The following is a 15,612-nucleotide window of genomic DNA, read 5'->3' as shown; positions in this document are numbered from 1 at the left end:
AAAGTACCTTGGTCCAACACTTTTAATTAAAAAGAAAAAGTAAAATGTAACTGGTGCAATTTTCCTCTCATAAAAGAAATTGAATTGTGATTCTAAAGAATCTTTTGTGGAATTATTGGAGGAGTTATATTTTCACTAAACAGAAAATTTCTTCTTAAAGCAGAATTTCATATAATTAGAGTACGCTGGTTTTTAAAAAAGTAAAATTGAATTTTGCATTACCGATCAACGAAAATAATTTTAAAATATGGTTAACTATGATTATAGTTAACCTACTGTCTACTTCATTGTAGGTAATTTGGATGAATGGTAATGCTTGTAGATTTCCACAAAATTAAACAATTTATTCTGTTAATGTTTAAATCTTTTAAATGATAAATACATTAATTAATAAATAATATTATGCTATCTTATTCATTTTTCATACTGTTGAAGTGCTTCTGTAACTTTATTTATTACTTCATATGTAACTTAGGTCTTTTTTATGAACTAAAAAATTATGTTAAGTTATACATAAAAGCAATTGTATATGTACTATATTTTATGTACACTTCCATATTACATTTAATTGTATAAAAATGTAATTTATTCTTGCTATATGTAACCAACTGGGTAAATTACCTGTTGTTACTTATAGAATAATGGAAACGTACAAGTTGAAACTGAAGTTAAATGATAATGGGGCAGTTTATTTACTAGACACCGTTGGCATATGGTAGCAGTTAATGACCATAGCAGTACTACTAAAAAAATATGCTACTGCCAAAATTAAAAATTGATCCTTTCACAAAGATGTAATGAAAAAACTGAATATTTTATATAAGATTTTTAATATTTATGTATATATATAATAAATATTGTGTCCTGGAGGCTGTCAGCCAGACTTAAAGGGACTGATTCACGATATTGAAGTAAACAAAAAATGTTCACTTGCACAGATACCTTATTTTGCTTTATTTTCCTTCTGCCTGCCATGTTTTTTCAATAAAATTTAATATCTTAAGAAAACAGTGAGGCACTTTTAATGAAATTTGGTATACATGTACCAAACATCTATAAATTAAATAAATTTGAAAATTTTACCTTTGAAATATTTTAAAATGCGGTCATAACACTCTTTTATTATTAACAGCTCTGTGAATATTAGTTTTATTACATAAAATGTAATGCCTTGTGAACAAAATTACTCCTATTTGTACAAATCAGTTGAAATTGTAAAAGTGGATCACAAAAATTATTCATGAAAACAAGCACAAAATTGTCAAATAAAATTGTAATATTTTTCAAAGTTAAAAAGGTTGTCAAACGTAACATTAGCTGATGTCAAGGTGAGAACAGCACTCTTTAGCTAGAAGCTTAGTCACTGAAGATATTTAATAGAATGACTGAAATTATTATGCAGGGAGTTTTAAAAATTTACTATTTGGTTTGATAATACTGTGTTAATTGTATTTAATTTACTACACATAACAAATAGCTGCTGTGATTGGAACCATTTTTCAATATGATGCAGGCCAGCAAGATTTAATCATCCATTTTATATATACGAGGTGTGATCAAAAAATACTGTGAATGAATTTTTATAGCGGCAACTGCCGACGCTACATCCATATGCTGTAATTTGTCCAATAGCGTGATCAACTGAGACAGGCGGGGGCAAGTTGTAACACGTTCGAGCTTGCCAGAGTGAGGTTATGATTATCGTGTCTGTCGCGCAACGTGGATTTTGAACAACGCGTTAACATTAAGTTTTGTTTTAAGTTGCAAAAGAGTGCCAAAGAAGCTCACGAAATGTTAGAATCTGTGTACGGCGATAATGTGGTAACTTTGAAGACTGTGTACAAGTGGTATGACCGATTTAAAAACGGAAATGAGTCTGTGAAGACGAGCAGCGTGCGGGACGTCCAGTAACCTCAAAAACAGTTGAAAATGTGCAAAAAGTGGAAACAATAGTTCGTTCAAACAGGCGAATGACTATTCGAGAGCTATCGGACCTTAACATCTCGGTCGGATCGAAACGACGTACGAAGAAAGCGACCAGAAAAATGGACCAATGGCTTCCTTCTTCACCACGACAACGCGCCGCGTCACACCTCGCTTCTCATTCGCGAGTTTTCGGCCGAAAAAAAGTGTTCCTGTCCGTCCACATCCGCCATACTCACCGGATTTAGCACCATGCAACTTTTGGCTCTTCCCAAAAATTAAAACTGTGCTTAAAGGATGCAGGTTTTGACACCATTGCTGACATTGAGAGGGCCACGACCGAGCAGCTGAAAGACGCCTTCCAGAAATGCCTCCAGTCATGGAGTCAACGTTGGGATAAATGCATTGCTAGCCATGGACAGTACTTTGAAGGAGATTAAATCGATTCTTATGTAACCTTATTACTTTTTTTAATAAAAAATTATTCACCGACTCTTTTGATCGCACCTCGTATGTTCTATCATTCAGTGTTTAGTAGATTTTAAAAATAATTCATCTGTGAGTAAATTTATAATAGTTCAAATGGAATTTTTGTGATTAATAATTAAAATATGTTGAAAAAAAAAACAGTTACTTAATTTAATCATATTTAATTGAATTCTGGTTGTCTTTTCAATCTTTTTCATTAAAAGCAACAAAATAGGGTTTTCTCTCACTACCCAAACAAAGCAGAATTAATAAATTTTTTTACTACTCTACAAACAATATTATTTATAAAAGAAATTAATTTTATTTAAAAAAAAAAGGTTATCTAATCAAGATAAATATGTCTGATAAAATTTAGATTAATTCCAAATTCTTGTAAAAATTAATTTTATTTATTACTATTACATTCTACTTTATTTCTAAAATTACCTAATCCTAATAAAATTTTACTTTTAACACTGTTACAAATATATTTTATGTAAGGATACACTATTGCAATTAACTAAAAGAATTATTACAAAAAAAAACCTAAGCGATAAGTACGTAAAATATTTCTTTCTAGAGAATATACTAATCTGTGTTATTTTAATTATTTTGATAAAGTAAAAAATGTCAACAATTCATAAATTAAGGAAATGGAAATACTTTATTTATAAATTAGGAAGACATCTGTTTACATATTTTTTTTATGCAGTTAAAGGAAAGAGATTAATGTTTTGTTAATTTTCACTACCATTTCAAAGTTATAAACTACATATGCATAACATTTTTCTGCAATAAAAACAATTTGTAAGGAGGGCTTAGTTCTGTCATATATGTAAACATATTATATTATTCATTTCATTAAATGTGGGATTTTCTGCCTATACCTAAGAATTAAGTATAATTTAAAATGTGGAGATGAACATGAATCTTTTAAATAGGTAACCCAAAAGTTCAGTACTAAAAATATTTTTTGCGTATAAAAAGCATTGGATGAATATGATTTTGTTTGAGGTACAATAGAATCAGCTAAATGCTTGGGCATCAGGTATTGTGCAATATGATGTAAAAATCTTCCACATTTACTGCTTTGCTGCACATTAACTGATTTTATAATATAAGTAAATTCGGGTACAATTCAGCTTCACAAAGTTGTCAGATATGAAAATACAAACAAAATTTTATGCTCAAATGAGCTTTTAAAAAATTATTTTGTAAACATTTTAAAAGACACATTAACAAATTCTAGTTACAAAGTTTTTGAGCACAAATAATGTTTATTATATATGGTGGAAAATTTTGTTGTATTCAAATATGTTGATTCAATTATTTATTACCCAGTTAAGCTGCTGAGAGGATAGAACTTGTTATTCTATTAACTATAAACCAAATACACATTGAAAAAAAAAACCTGAGCTTTGTAGGCTAGTACATAGGTCAAATCAGCTTTTGGTCTAAAATAACTATCTACAAAAAAAAACATATTTTTTCAAAATACATTATAAATTATCAAAACTCAGTTTTTATAAACCCTTTCTGTAGTAACTTGATTAATATAGAAATACTATATTAATTACTAAGTGAAAATGATACATATATAAAGAAAATACACAAGCAAAGTTCCTAAGATTACTTAAAGAATTGGAATATGATTCTGGTCACTGATTTAGGAATATGACAAGCTCTATGCATATGTGCACAGCTTGTGTATATAGCTTAGGATATGTGCATTCTATACAAACCATCAACACAAGATAGGGATTGTGTAATATCCCAACTTTAATTTTCACCACAAAAGTGTAGTTGTTACTTTATAAATACAAAACTTCTATTGTTATTATTTTTTATAACTGATGTTTGTTTAAAGGTGGTTTTATGTTGATTTAATATATATTTTTTTAAAATAATATTAAAGTGTTTAACTCAAATCGCTATTTACTGCAATCTTTGAGCAGTAAACAAAATTAACATATACTTTCTTACACGGATGTTGGCAATGTTTTTGAAAAATGTGTGGTCTTTATAACTGAATTCCCCAAAAAAAGTATAAATATAAATTTTTATTGAGTGTAATTATTTTATATCAAATTATTTAGAAGGAATCAGGATTTGAATTAACATTTTATTCAATTCACATGATAGATTATTTTTTAAAACAAAAAACATGTTTTTTAAAGGAAAACTTTTCATTTAAAACAAAAAGGAATTACACCCCCTAAATGCTATTTGTTATATATTTGCTGTGCCAACATGAAAATTATGTACAGTTAGGTTTGTAGTAAACAAATTTCATTTTAATTTTACTTTACCCTAAGGCTGACATATTTTTTTAATAATAACTAGTGTCAACAGAAAAAAATGACAAAAGTAAGCTTTACTAAAAAAAGGTCTAATTTTATATGAAGAACTTAGAAAATGTGTTTTTGTACAAAAGTAATGTGCTTTTAAGTATTATATGCACTGAATTTTTTCATGTGAGTTTTAAACAAAGTGAAAAAATTATGAAATATCATTAAAGTGGTAAGTGAAAATTATATCATAGAAATTTTTGTTATGTTTTAAAGGAACATGCTTTAATTTTAGAAAATTAAAGAAAAATATGATGAATTTTATTACACCAAATTAAGAATACAATTCTTTTCTAAATACTGCAAATGGCAAAAAGAAGTATTTTTCAACAAAATTTTAGTACTCCACCAAGCACACAAAGAATATAAATATAAGTGGACTGAAATAAAATTTAAAATGTACGTGATTATGTTTTAGAAAGTACAATAGTCACCAAGGGCTAGCGTTTCAGTTTATTAGGAAAGCATACCAAAGCAGACATAAACAGGCCAATAATTGGAAAGATCCTGTTTTTATGATACTGATATGTTACAGTTCAACCATAATCAAATTATAAATTGTCTTCAATAATTAAATTCAGTGTTGTAATGAATAAAAAAAAATAATAATAAATCTAAATATTTAAAACATAACTACAAGAAATTTGTCTTTGTAATAAAAAATGTATAACCATCATCTGAATGAAGGATCTTTACTTTCAAACAAAATATGATCCTAAAACTGACCTTTTCCACTACAAAATCATAAATTACCAATAATACTTTTAAATTACTTTTTTATGCTACATAATGCATTTAGGCAATATAATTTTTTTTATACTGCTACTTGGAGGTTAGAACATAATCTTTTTCATGGGTGTATCAATGTTTTATAAGTTTGGTCTGTTTATTGTTAACAAAGCTGTTCATATACAGTAGTAAACTGAAATCTCATTATCTCAGGGCTATAACATATCAATGGTATTTACATCTAACGTTTGGCAACTGTCACAAAAACTGAATTTAGTTACACTTATTTATATCAATAACCCAAGTAATTTTTTTTTACTTAAAAATTACATTGTATTACTAAAAGTCAAAATTTTTTATTCTAACATAAGTCAGAAATGAAACACTCCAAATAGTACTACAAACTGAAAGTTTAATTGAGTTTGAAAACTGAAAAATCATTCATTTTAAATAAATACTTGTAATCACAAACTAAGTAAAAAGTATTTTACAAAGTAGCAATGAAAAATTTAAAAATAGCAATTTATTAAACATCACAAACAATATTAAGTTTACACATATAAACAAAAAGTTCTTTATTTTTGAAAACTGTAATTTTTCTGCCGATGCGACAATAAACTAACACAACAGTAGTACTGATGCCAAATTAACATTGAAAAATATCACATAGTAAGGTTATCAAATTTACAATTTAAAAGAACAGTCCTCTCATACGTCTGCCCATAACATGACGATCATATAAAACATTAAATTTATTAATAAACTGATTAATATCATTACATCCTTTTGTTATAATTCCTAAATAGGTCATTAGTTCAACATCACTACACTGCTTGTAGAAATCAGCTCTAAACTTCTGGGTTTGAAGAACAGGAAGTCTGTGACTTAATGAGTTGGCTTCACGTAATATTTCATGGTTTAAGGGCAACTGACCAGCCTGGACTGCTCGAAGGTACTGCAAGACTAACCTAACACGACTGTGTAACATTTTAATGGCAGAATGTTGTGCTGTTAAATGTTCAGCTACAACTGAACTCTCACCAGATTCATTAGCAAGCATCCTTGCAACATGATCAACACCGATGCGTTCAGCTTCTTCTGTGGCTAAAGTATAAGGCAATTTAACAAACAACATTGTGGCTTCACCATCGACCAGATCAATAACAGATTCATAAACAGTAACTGGAAGATCACTATGAGCTGCTTGTGGATTCATTTTTAAAAATATTGGACTTTCATTAATTTCACATATTTGTCGATGAACTTTAATATCTTTGTTATCAGGTGAATCACCAGTAGTATACCATCCGAGAAAATCCATATCGCTGAATACCTGTTTGAATTGTGCTTCTTTGGTATTGTAATATTCTCTATCGATTATAATATCGCCTTCAATTACGGTGAACACTAACTCAAACGAATTCATTATTTCAATATTCCTACCTTTCTGTTTACCAATCAAAGCACCTATAACTTGCTGAGGGGTTCCCTCTTGGGCCCTTATCCTAGTCCAGTGTTCTGAGATGTTCATAAGAACTAATGGATGCAACGATACAGAAACGCTGCCTACCGTACCGGAAGATGCCATAACGCTTTTGGGTTCCTCTTCTTGAACTTCCATACTGTATTATTCTGTTAAACTTTAAAAAGTTTAATTAATTAAAAAAATAAAAATGAAGTTACTAATGATACCTGAAATCATTAGTCGATATACACTCAACAATAAATTAACTTAAAACTCTCGACTGTGCTAATAAATTGCTGCTTGTAACAATACACTAAATAAGTTTAACACAGAATTAAAATTAGTTTCAAATATTATCTAATAAACTACCACTCATAAGCCCACTATACGATACGGCTAACCCAACATCCAGTAAATGCACACAGATGGGAAAAGCGCATGCTCATTGTATTGCGTTTCCTTCTACTTCATTTTGTGCAGCGGTGTTGCGTGACTGAATGTGGTTAATTTGAAGTGAATATGTATGCGATGTATTAACACGTTTTTATTGTACTGTTTAACATAATATTATAATATCTTATACTCTGTTTTATTTTATTATTTTTAACTAAAAAAAAGTAGGAAGAAATGGAAGGCAAACCGAAATTAATTGTATTCGATTTAGGTAAGTAGACAAAGTCATGTCCGCTGTGGATAACTGTTTACATAAATTACCTGCTTCTCTTAATCTATTTGAATTTAAGTTAACGTAAGGATTAAAAGGGAGAAATACACAAGTGTAATTTTTATCTATCCAGTCTAAAAATTTTTCTACTTGTAATTGATGGGATTTTATGATAATCTAAATTATAACCTTATACATCGAACTATACCGTGAAACAGATATTACTTGAGCAGATTTGTTTTGTAAGAATTTGATAGTGCCCTCTTGTTCTACGCTTTTATTTTGTTTAAAAGTATTGGTGTTGAGAGACTATACAGGATAAAAGATAACATTTCTGAATGATGGTCGAGTCAGGATCGTCATTTTTTTTGTAATTACTTATTTTAAGATAGTATGGGGTTTAGAATTTTTAAGGGAAAGGTTTTGAATGATATTAGTCTTGCAGTTAATATCAGTGTTAGGATGATGCGCTTTGCGTGTAATCCCGAGCTCAAGTTTTCAATTTCGATAGGATCGCCGAACCTTATGTTAATACGATATTTTTTCCGCGAAATCGTCGGGAAAGTGATTTACCCTTTAATATTGTTTTAAATATTGTAAAGTACAACAGTAGGTATTAACAGCAAATATATAAACAGTTTTATTTATTATGAATAACAGAAAGAAAATTTCTGATAGCAGTATTGTATAGCTGTGAATTTGTTATAGGAGTTCCGCAAATGCTATTAATTTTTATTTTTATTTGACAGCTTAAATAATCTATAACGGACTTTATGCAGTTGACAGGTATACGTACATGAAATATCACAATTACCGTTTTTTAGCCCCATGTGTTTTTCTGGTATGTGGTTGCTACTCAGCTTCTTAGGAATCAATTTCCCCCAAATTCATAATTTATTTATTTGGGGTGAAATTAACCAAAAATATAATGCAATCACTCTGCGAGAAATCATTATTCATCAGATATTTGTTGAATGGGTAAATGATCACTTGGATAAAGTACATTTATTTCTTGTATAATTATAAAGTTTTCATGAATTTTTTTAACAGGATATTCTTAAATTTGTAATGTAATAAAGATGGTTCTTGTATAATTACAGTGTTGTTTTCTAAGTTTATTAAACTGTAGACTTATTTTTGAGACTGTAGCAAAGATCATACCATGATCATAATTATAAAATACATGTAACATATATATATATATATATATATATATATATATATATATTATGTTAATTAAACTGATTCTTGATGGTTTGACATCATTTTGTTGTTTGTTTAAATACAAAGAAAGATAATTGATAGCAGTTTTCTTTTTACACATGAGTGAATTTCCTAATAATTTATATGATACGATTGTATTGTAAATGTTGTTTTATGTATTTTAATATAATAGTAATAAATTTAAATTGTCAAAAAAATACTATAGAGGAAATGGATTTTTAATAATGAATAAATAATTTTAAGTTACGCTAGTTAGCCATTAATAAATACCAACAGTATGCAAAAATAATGCACCCAGTTTTGTTCAGTTTGATGGCATTCAGGAACTGGTTTGTTGATGACTTTTTGGGTTTTGTTCTTCCTTCACACCCTTCAACTTTAAGGATCCTATTCCTTGAGGTGAATTTTTACACTTATGATTTACTTATTTATTATTCTATTTACAGTACTAATAATTTTTTGTGTAATAACAAGAATTTAGGTATTCTTGTTTTGTGCTTGTTATGTATTTGTATGCGTTTTTTTGCATTTAGATTTAGCTTCACCATTTTACAGATTACACACTCTGGCCATTCTGGGTTGATACGCATGTGACACCGCCGTTTCGTAAATTGTAAGTTCTCCCTTTTAAGTTTTTACTAGTTGTACACATGCTGATTTTCTTTACTGTATTGGTGAAGCATGGGTTTTACACATTTTCAGTACATATTCATGCGCGACACACACACACACACTGGTGTGCATGCAGAGAGAGAGAGAGAGAGAGAGAGAGTGAGAGTGAGAGTGAAATAGGAGTAAGAATCAGTCTGTCCCAACTATAAAAGGCAAAAATATGAAAGTCAATGCTCTCTCTTAAGTTAGTTTTGAGAACCAGCTGGTTTAATTGACAGCTGGACACTAGTAATTGTGAAATTATAGTGCCACAATTGATAGTGCAATTGCATATAAAGAAACTGTTGTGATACTCTGGATGAACAAAATAAAATAAAGTGTGCCCAGTTAACTTGTATAAATACAAATAACTTTCATTCTTTCAGTACAAAAATAATATATCTATATTCTGTTATTAAAAATAGGATTAACATCCTGCCTTCCAATTAGATTATTGCCAATGTGATTAGGGAGGGGGGGGGGGAGCGAGAGAAATATCTGATTCTAAATACCATTTTTATTAAATAAAAATCAGATTTTCCCATGAAAATTTCTCGTTTGAAGTATTACAGTTAAAAAAGCCTATTTTTTTTGTGTAGGGCAGGGAGTTTCCCACTTAAAGAAGTTTGTAAATTCCTTGTTAGTAAAGTGGTAAGTTGGTTGTTAATTATATAAGAATTTATAAAGCTACTGTAGCATACAGGAAAGTTTTTTAAGTGTATTTTTTTTTTTTTTTAATACAAGTGATTCTAGAATTTATGTTTCTGATTTCAATTTTGTAATATAATGTATTCTACTTTGATATGTCTAAATGTATTATGTAAATATTTTTAAATTCTTTTCTTTTTTTATTAATTTTTAGATATCACAATATCTAATATAAGAAAATATGAAATGGAAAATTTGCACTTAGGAAAAAAATTAATCAGTTTTTTAATTTATATTGTTTCATTACAGATGCTGTACATTAGTTTGTAGATTTATTATATTATTATACTTTATACATACCACACATTAGGTACAAGGAACACCAACATGTAATGAGTTTCTTTCTCTAAGAGTAATGATTTTCACTTTGAGTCAATTCCTGTGGTGTCACATCTAGGTCTGAATATTATCTGCATTTTAGTGGGCTTGTAGTGTTGATATGCAACAATGTGTTCATCTGTAAGAAGAAGGCAATAAAAAATCATTTCACTCAGTTTTCCCAGAAGCCTAGCATGAGGTTTATTATTCTTGAGAATATCTGTCATTTTTGAAGTGTGACTTATGATGATTCATGTTAAGTAAAATAAATAAATCTTTTAGTCTGATTGGTACATCGTAATAAATTATATAGATCATGTCTTTGTAAAATAAATTATAAGATAAAAAATTATGTGATTAAGGCATTATTAATTATTTAATATGGGTCAGTTGTAACTGCATAATTACATTTATACCACTTAACATGTAAAATAATAAAAAATTATTTTTTCCTTCTGGAGAAAACAAATTGCAAAATTTATATCTTAAAATTCTACCACAGGATTGACTTTAAAATTGTATAAAAAAAACTTATCATTGTTCATAATGTTTCTAAAATTTTATCTCAATAAATTGTAATTGATATTACATTTTAAACTAATATTCAAACTAATATTCATAGATGTTAATGAGTTGACATGGCTGCCATTTAAAAACATAAACTTCACTAAGTTTATTATTTTGTAAAGAACAATTTAAACTTTTATACCAAATCTCATAAAAATATTTAAATTTGTTCTTGAAATTAAAAAAAAAGGTAAAAACAAGTACACTTTTCAAATTTATGCTTACATGAAAATTTTATTGCATAGAAAATTTGTTATTTTACAATCAATTTCAGAGTTTGGGTACATTGTTCTGAAGCACTTTGTATACACCAAATTGGAATATATAAACATTTAGAGCTGAACTATTATTTATTTATAATTAATAATATAAATAACTTTCTCAGAAAACTTTTAGAAGGCTAGATGAATGGACAAATTAGTTGAATATTGAATGATTTTATTTGTCATTTTTATACATTTTTAATTTGCTCAAGGTTTGCAAATTAAATACTAGATGATAATGTACTACATAAACAATAAATTAATGTACTACATTAACAATAATTATGTACTACATAAGTAATAAAGAAAAGAAGTTTACTAAGAAAAAAATCTATACAATGGAACTGCTTGGATATACATAAAATAAAAATTAGTTATCGCAAAATATAAATAATTTATGTTTCTGATTTAGTTAAGCTAATCTAACCAACCATTCTAATAACTGGCAGCGGCGCTAGTACATGCTGATGTGAAAATGAACTATAACATTTTACATGCAGCTTGAGTTTTATCTACTTCAATGTTAAGCATAAGAATGGTTAATGTAAAAGTGCTTTTGCCCTGTAAAAATAAGTATTATTCTGTTATATTTGTTGATGTACATTTATTTAATACATTAAAGAGTGAATCTATAATGTAGTAAGTGTTCAGTTATCTAACTATATTAATAAAATTGTCTGAGGTTCAAAAAAAATTGAGTAAATAATTTTTCTCAGCTAAATGGTAACAGTTTCAATAAGTCATTGTTTTTCATAGAAAGGAGTGTATTAATCTTTTGCTTTTTATTATGTGTCTATCTTATGTCTTTTTTTTATCTTTCTTATGGCTGTTATGGTTGCCAAGTATCAGAGGTATGTAATGGTACTAATTTGTATTACTATTACTGAGAGTAGTGATGTTCATTATACAGCCAATTTATCTGATTAACGAAGTGAATAATTCACTTTTAGAGTTCAATGCTAGCTGCTTTTGAATAGTTTATCATACTGATATGAAACAGTGTATAATGCTCGGTCAAGGAGGGAATAGGAAACCAGTTATTTTTCACTTTCCATTATAAGTCTGGTATGAAATGCATCCTATTTCTGAGAATGGATGTGCTATTAAAATTGACTGGTGTCTTATGTCAGCTGACAAATATTTTGTCTTGACACCTAACATATTAAATAAATAAAATAAACCTTTAATTAAATCTCTATACATACTTTACTATAATTTTTTTACCTTATTTGATAGTAAGAAAATATTTATTATCTAATACTGTTACACAGGAATGGAGGTATAGTAGATGCTCATGGTAAAAAAATTAAACCTTACCCAGAGGTACCAGAAATGTTAGAATATTTAAATACGAATGGTTTTCAAATGGCAGTTGCCTCTAGAACCGGTGAAATTGAAGGTGCTAAACAATTATTAGAATTGCTTGAATGGAATAAATATTTCCGTTATAAGGAAATATACCCAGGTGCAAAAACAAATCATTTCAGCAGGTATGTGACTAAATGTATGTTGATAAGTTATACATTATAAAATGGGTACTGTTTAAAAACAGAAAGGGTATTAGAACAGTAGGATATGAGAACAGTTTGGAAAGGGCTTTGTATTATCAAAGTGACTGTGACAAATTGTAAAAACAAAATTATATTATTATATGTGTTCAACTCTATTACAAAAATAATATTTCACAGGATGTTTTGACGTCTCTGTTGTTTTCTTTACATCTTAAAATTAAAAATATTATGTCATTATTTTCTGTTTATTATTACAGAATATATTGCTATGAATTCATAAAAACGTTTCCTGTGTTTGTTGTAGAGTTTGTAATTTTAAGCATATTGGTTTTAAGCAACCCATGTATTGTTTTTATTAGTACTTTTACCTATTTTCTATAATGAAATTTCAAAATTTTAATGTTTATAATGATATCTTTTATATTATGTAGATCTCTGTTTTAACTGGTTGTCATTGCTTCTTAATATAAAATTCAGGGCCATCGTAAAGTAATGACTGAGTTTAAGGCATGAATTAAATAAAAACAAAAATACTTTGTTATATTGTTTTATTTGTCAAATTCTCCAAATAATTATCTCAAATAATTTTCTTACATAATAAAATGATATTTGCACCCTTCATTGCTTGGTTTTTGCTTGCTTTTTCAGTTTTGCTCATTTTTTGATGTTACACATCGTTTTTGCAAGTAAACAATGTTTTTTATATATCTTCATAAGAAAAAATTACTAGATGTTAGATCTGGACTTCTTGGCGGTCAGATTATAGGGCCTTCTTGGGTTATCCAGTTTTCTGTAAATTTGTCATACCCTAGCTAATGAATGCTAAATGAAGTGTAGGGGTCGAAGAGTAATTAAATATAGATTTTTTAGTTCCTCCTCTTAAAAAAGTAATAGTCATTTACCATACCAAGATAAACATTTCCATTAATAATCTAGGCTTTTCAGCAAAGAAAAAAGCTCTGGTTATATGAATTTTCAAGATTTTTTAAAATTTAAAGCAAATCTGAAACATTTTTCTGTACAGACAGTTTTATTTCTTGTGGTAGCTGAATTTTGTATAACAAGAAATAAAACTGCCTGTACAGAAAAAATGTTTCAGTTTTTGCTTTAAGTTTTTTGAACAACATAATCTTTATGGATGAAGCTACTTTTCACCTTAATAGTTGAGCTAATAGATACAATTCACAAATGTGGGGATCTGAAAACAAACATGTCATTTTTGAGAAAGCATACAACAGACCTAAAGTTAATGTTAAGTGTGGTTTAATGTAAATTCATATAATCAGACATTTTTTTCTTTGCTGAAAAGGATGTATATTATTAATGGAAATTATTAGTGGTATATTGAATACTTTTGACTTAATGTATTACTCAAAAATCTATATTCAATTAATTTTCGTCCCCTACACTTTAATGCATTCATTAGCTAGGCTATGACAAATTTGCAGAAAGATGGATAACCTAAAAGGCCCTATACCCTTAGCTGAATTTTGTACGCATATGAGTGCAATCTTTTACATAGAACTTTATGAACAGTTGTTTTATGAAATTTGTTAATTGTATTGACAAGCAGTGGATTTATTAGAACTTCTGATATAGATTGTCTAATTTATTTAACACTTTCTTCCGATACTTATGCTCTCCCAGGCAGTTTTTATTGTTTTGAATAAATTTATCCAGCATATATAGTATTTCTTAAAAATATTAACTTAAGTTTGTTATTTGGCATACCAAAAACACACTGTGCTTTTTTTACAGAAAACATATAAACAAAGAAACGCATCTCAGCAACATTACAGACTGATGTTAAAATGGTTGTTATACAAATTTTTCGGGTGGAGGCTTTCAGTACAACTGACATAATTTCTTAGATATATCTAATGGCTTGATCTGAGCTACTGAAACCCCACCATTCTTTTATGATGACCCTGTACATTATAACTGATTAAAAATGTATTCTTCAGTAATTATATCTTACTCTAGTATTTTATTACATTACCAGCAGGTAATTAATGAATAAAATATGAAAGCCTACGGTAACAGTGACGTGTATATTATATAGGAATTTTGTTAAAAGTGATTAATACTCACAGCTAAGTTATTAAGAGAATCATTACTACAATATTGTCTTAATAAATAAAAAAGTCTTAGTTTAAACTAAATTCCTTACAATCTGATGATTTAGTAGAAATTAGTGTCTTAAGAATCCTTGTAATTGAAGAGTGTGAAGAAAGTGTAAATGCTCAATGCTATGCTCAGTAAACTGGTTTCTGTAGATCTCCAGTGCACTGCTTGCTTTTGGAATTATTTAGTGGCTAATGACCACAACACATGATATCTCTTAAAATAAGAATAAAAAAAATTCTTTTGCATCAAATTGATATTTATTTTGTTTTTTCCACCTTCTTTTAAAAGACTTCAATTAATTTCACAGAGATATGTACTTCCAACAAACAGTTTATTTTAATAAAAATTAATTAAAAACATAATATATAGATAAATAGATAAATATTTACTCAGGTCATTGAAATAAAATGAATTAGTCTGCTGCTATTACAACCTATTGACAGATAATGAAACTATTGCTTTGCTGCCATAATTGAATGTGCAGGTATGCAAAAAGAGTGTTTTAAAGGTATTTAGTATCATTGGGATATGAAACAGAAAACATGTAATTTTGGGAATCCCCTTTTGCATTGTAAGAGTTGGTGGGGATTTTATGACCCCGAGATATTGAGTCGGGAAATCATGTGCATTAACTTTTACACTATGA

General features: G+C 28.2%; 2 protein-coding genes across 8 annotated transcripts in view; one reads left to right on the top strand and one right to left on the bottom strand.

Moving 5' to 3' along the window:
• Window positions 1-5,860: 5,860 nt before the first annotated feature.
• On the bottom strand, window positions 5,861-7,355 carry CSN6 (COP9 signalosome subunit 6). Its single transcript, XM_075373965.1, has one exon. It carries the CDS (start codon window positions 7,087-7,089, stop codon window positions 6,160-6,162), a length of 930 nt encoding a protein of 309 aa, XP_075230080.1. The 5' UTR covers window positions 7,090-7,355; the 3' UTR covers window positions 5,861-6,159.
• Window positions 7,356-7,391: 36 nt separating this feature from the next.
• LOC142329397 (magnesium-dependent phosphatase 1-like) overlaps window positions 7,392-15,612 on the top strand; it is a 28,479-nt gene continuing 20,258 nt past the window's right edge. For 2 of the 7 annotated variants that reach the window (XM_075373966.1, XM_075373969.1), the window contains exons 1-3: window positions 7,395-7,597; window positions 9,377-9,434; window positions 12,600-12,832. In XM_075373966.1, the coding sequence (XP_075230081.1) occupies window positions 7,561-7,597; window positions 9,377-9,434; window positions 12,600-12,832 (328 nt within the window). In that variant the 5' untranslated portion in view covers window positions 7,395-7,560. Of the gene's footprint in view, window positions 7,598-7,620; window positions 7,968-8,033; window positions 8,576-9,354; window positions 9,435-12,599; window positions 12,833-15,612 lie in introns of those variants that run through there. The other 5 variants (XM_075373971.1, XM_075373970.1, XM_075373972.1 and 2 more) reach the window with 5 other exon arrangements.

The sequence above is a fragment of the Lycorma delicatula genome, chromosome 8 (genome assembly GCF_047948215.1).
Source record: "Lycorma delicatula isolate Av1 chromosome 8, ASM4794821v1, whole genome shotgun sequence".
NCBI lineage: Eukaryota > Metazoa > Arthropoda > Insecta > Hemiptera > Fulgoridae > Lycorma > Lycorma delicatula.
This window is presented reverse-complemented; position numbering and strand designations above follow the sequence as displayed.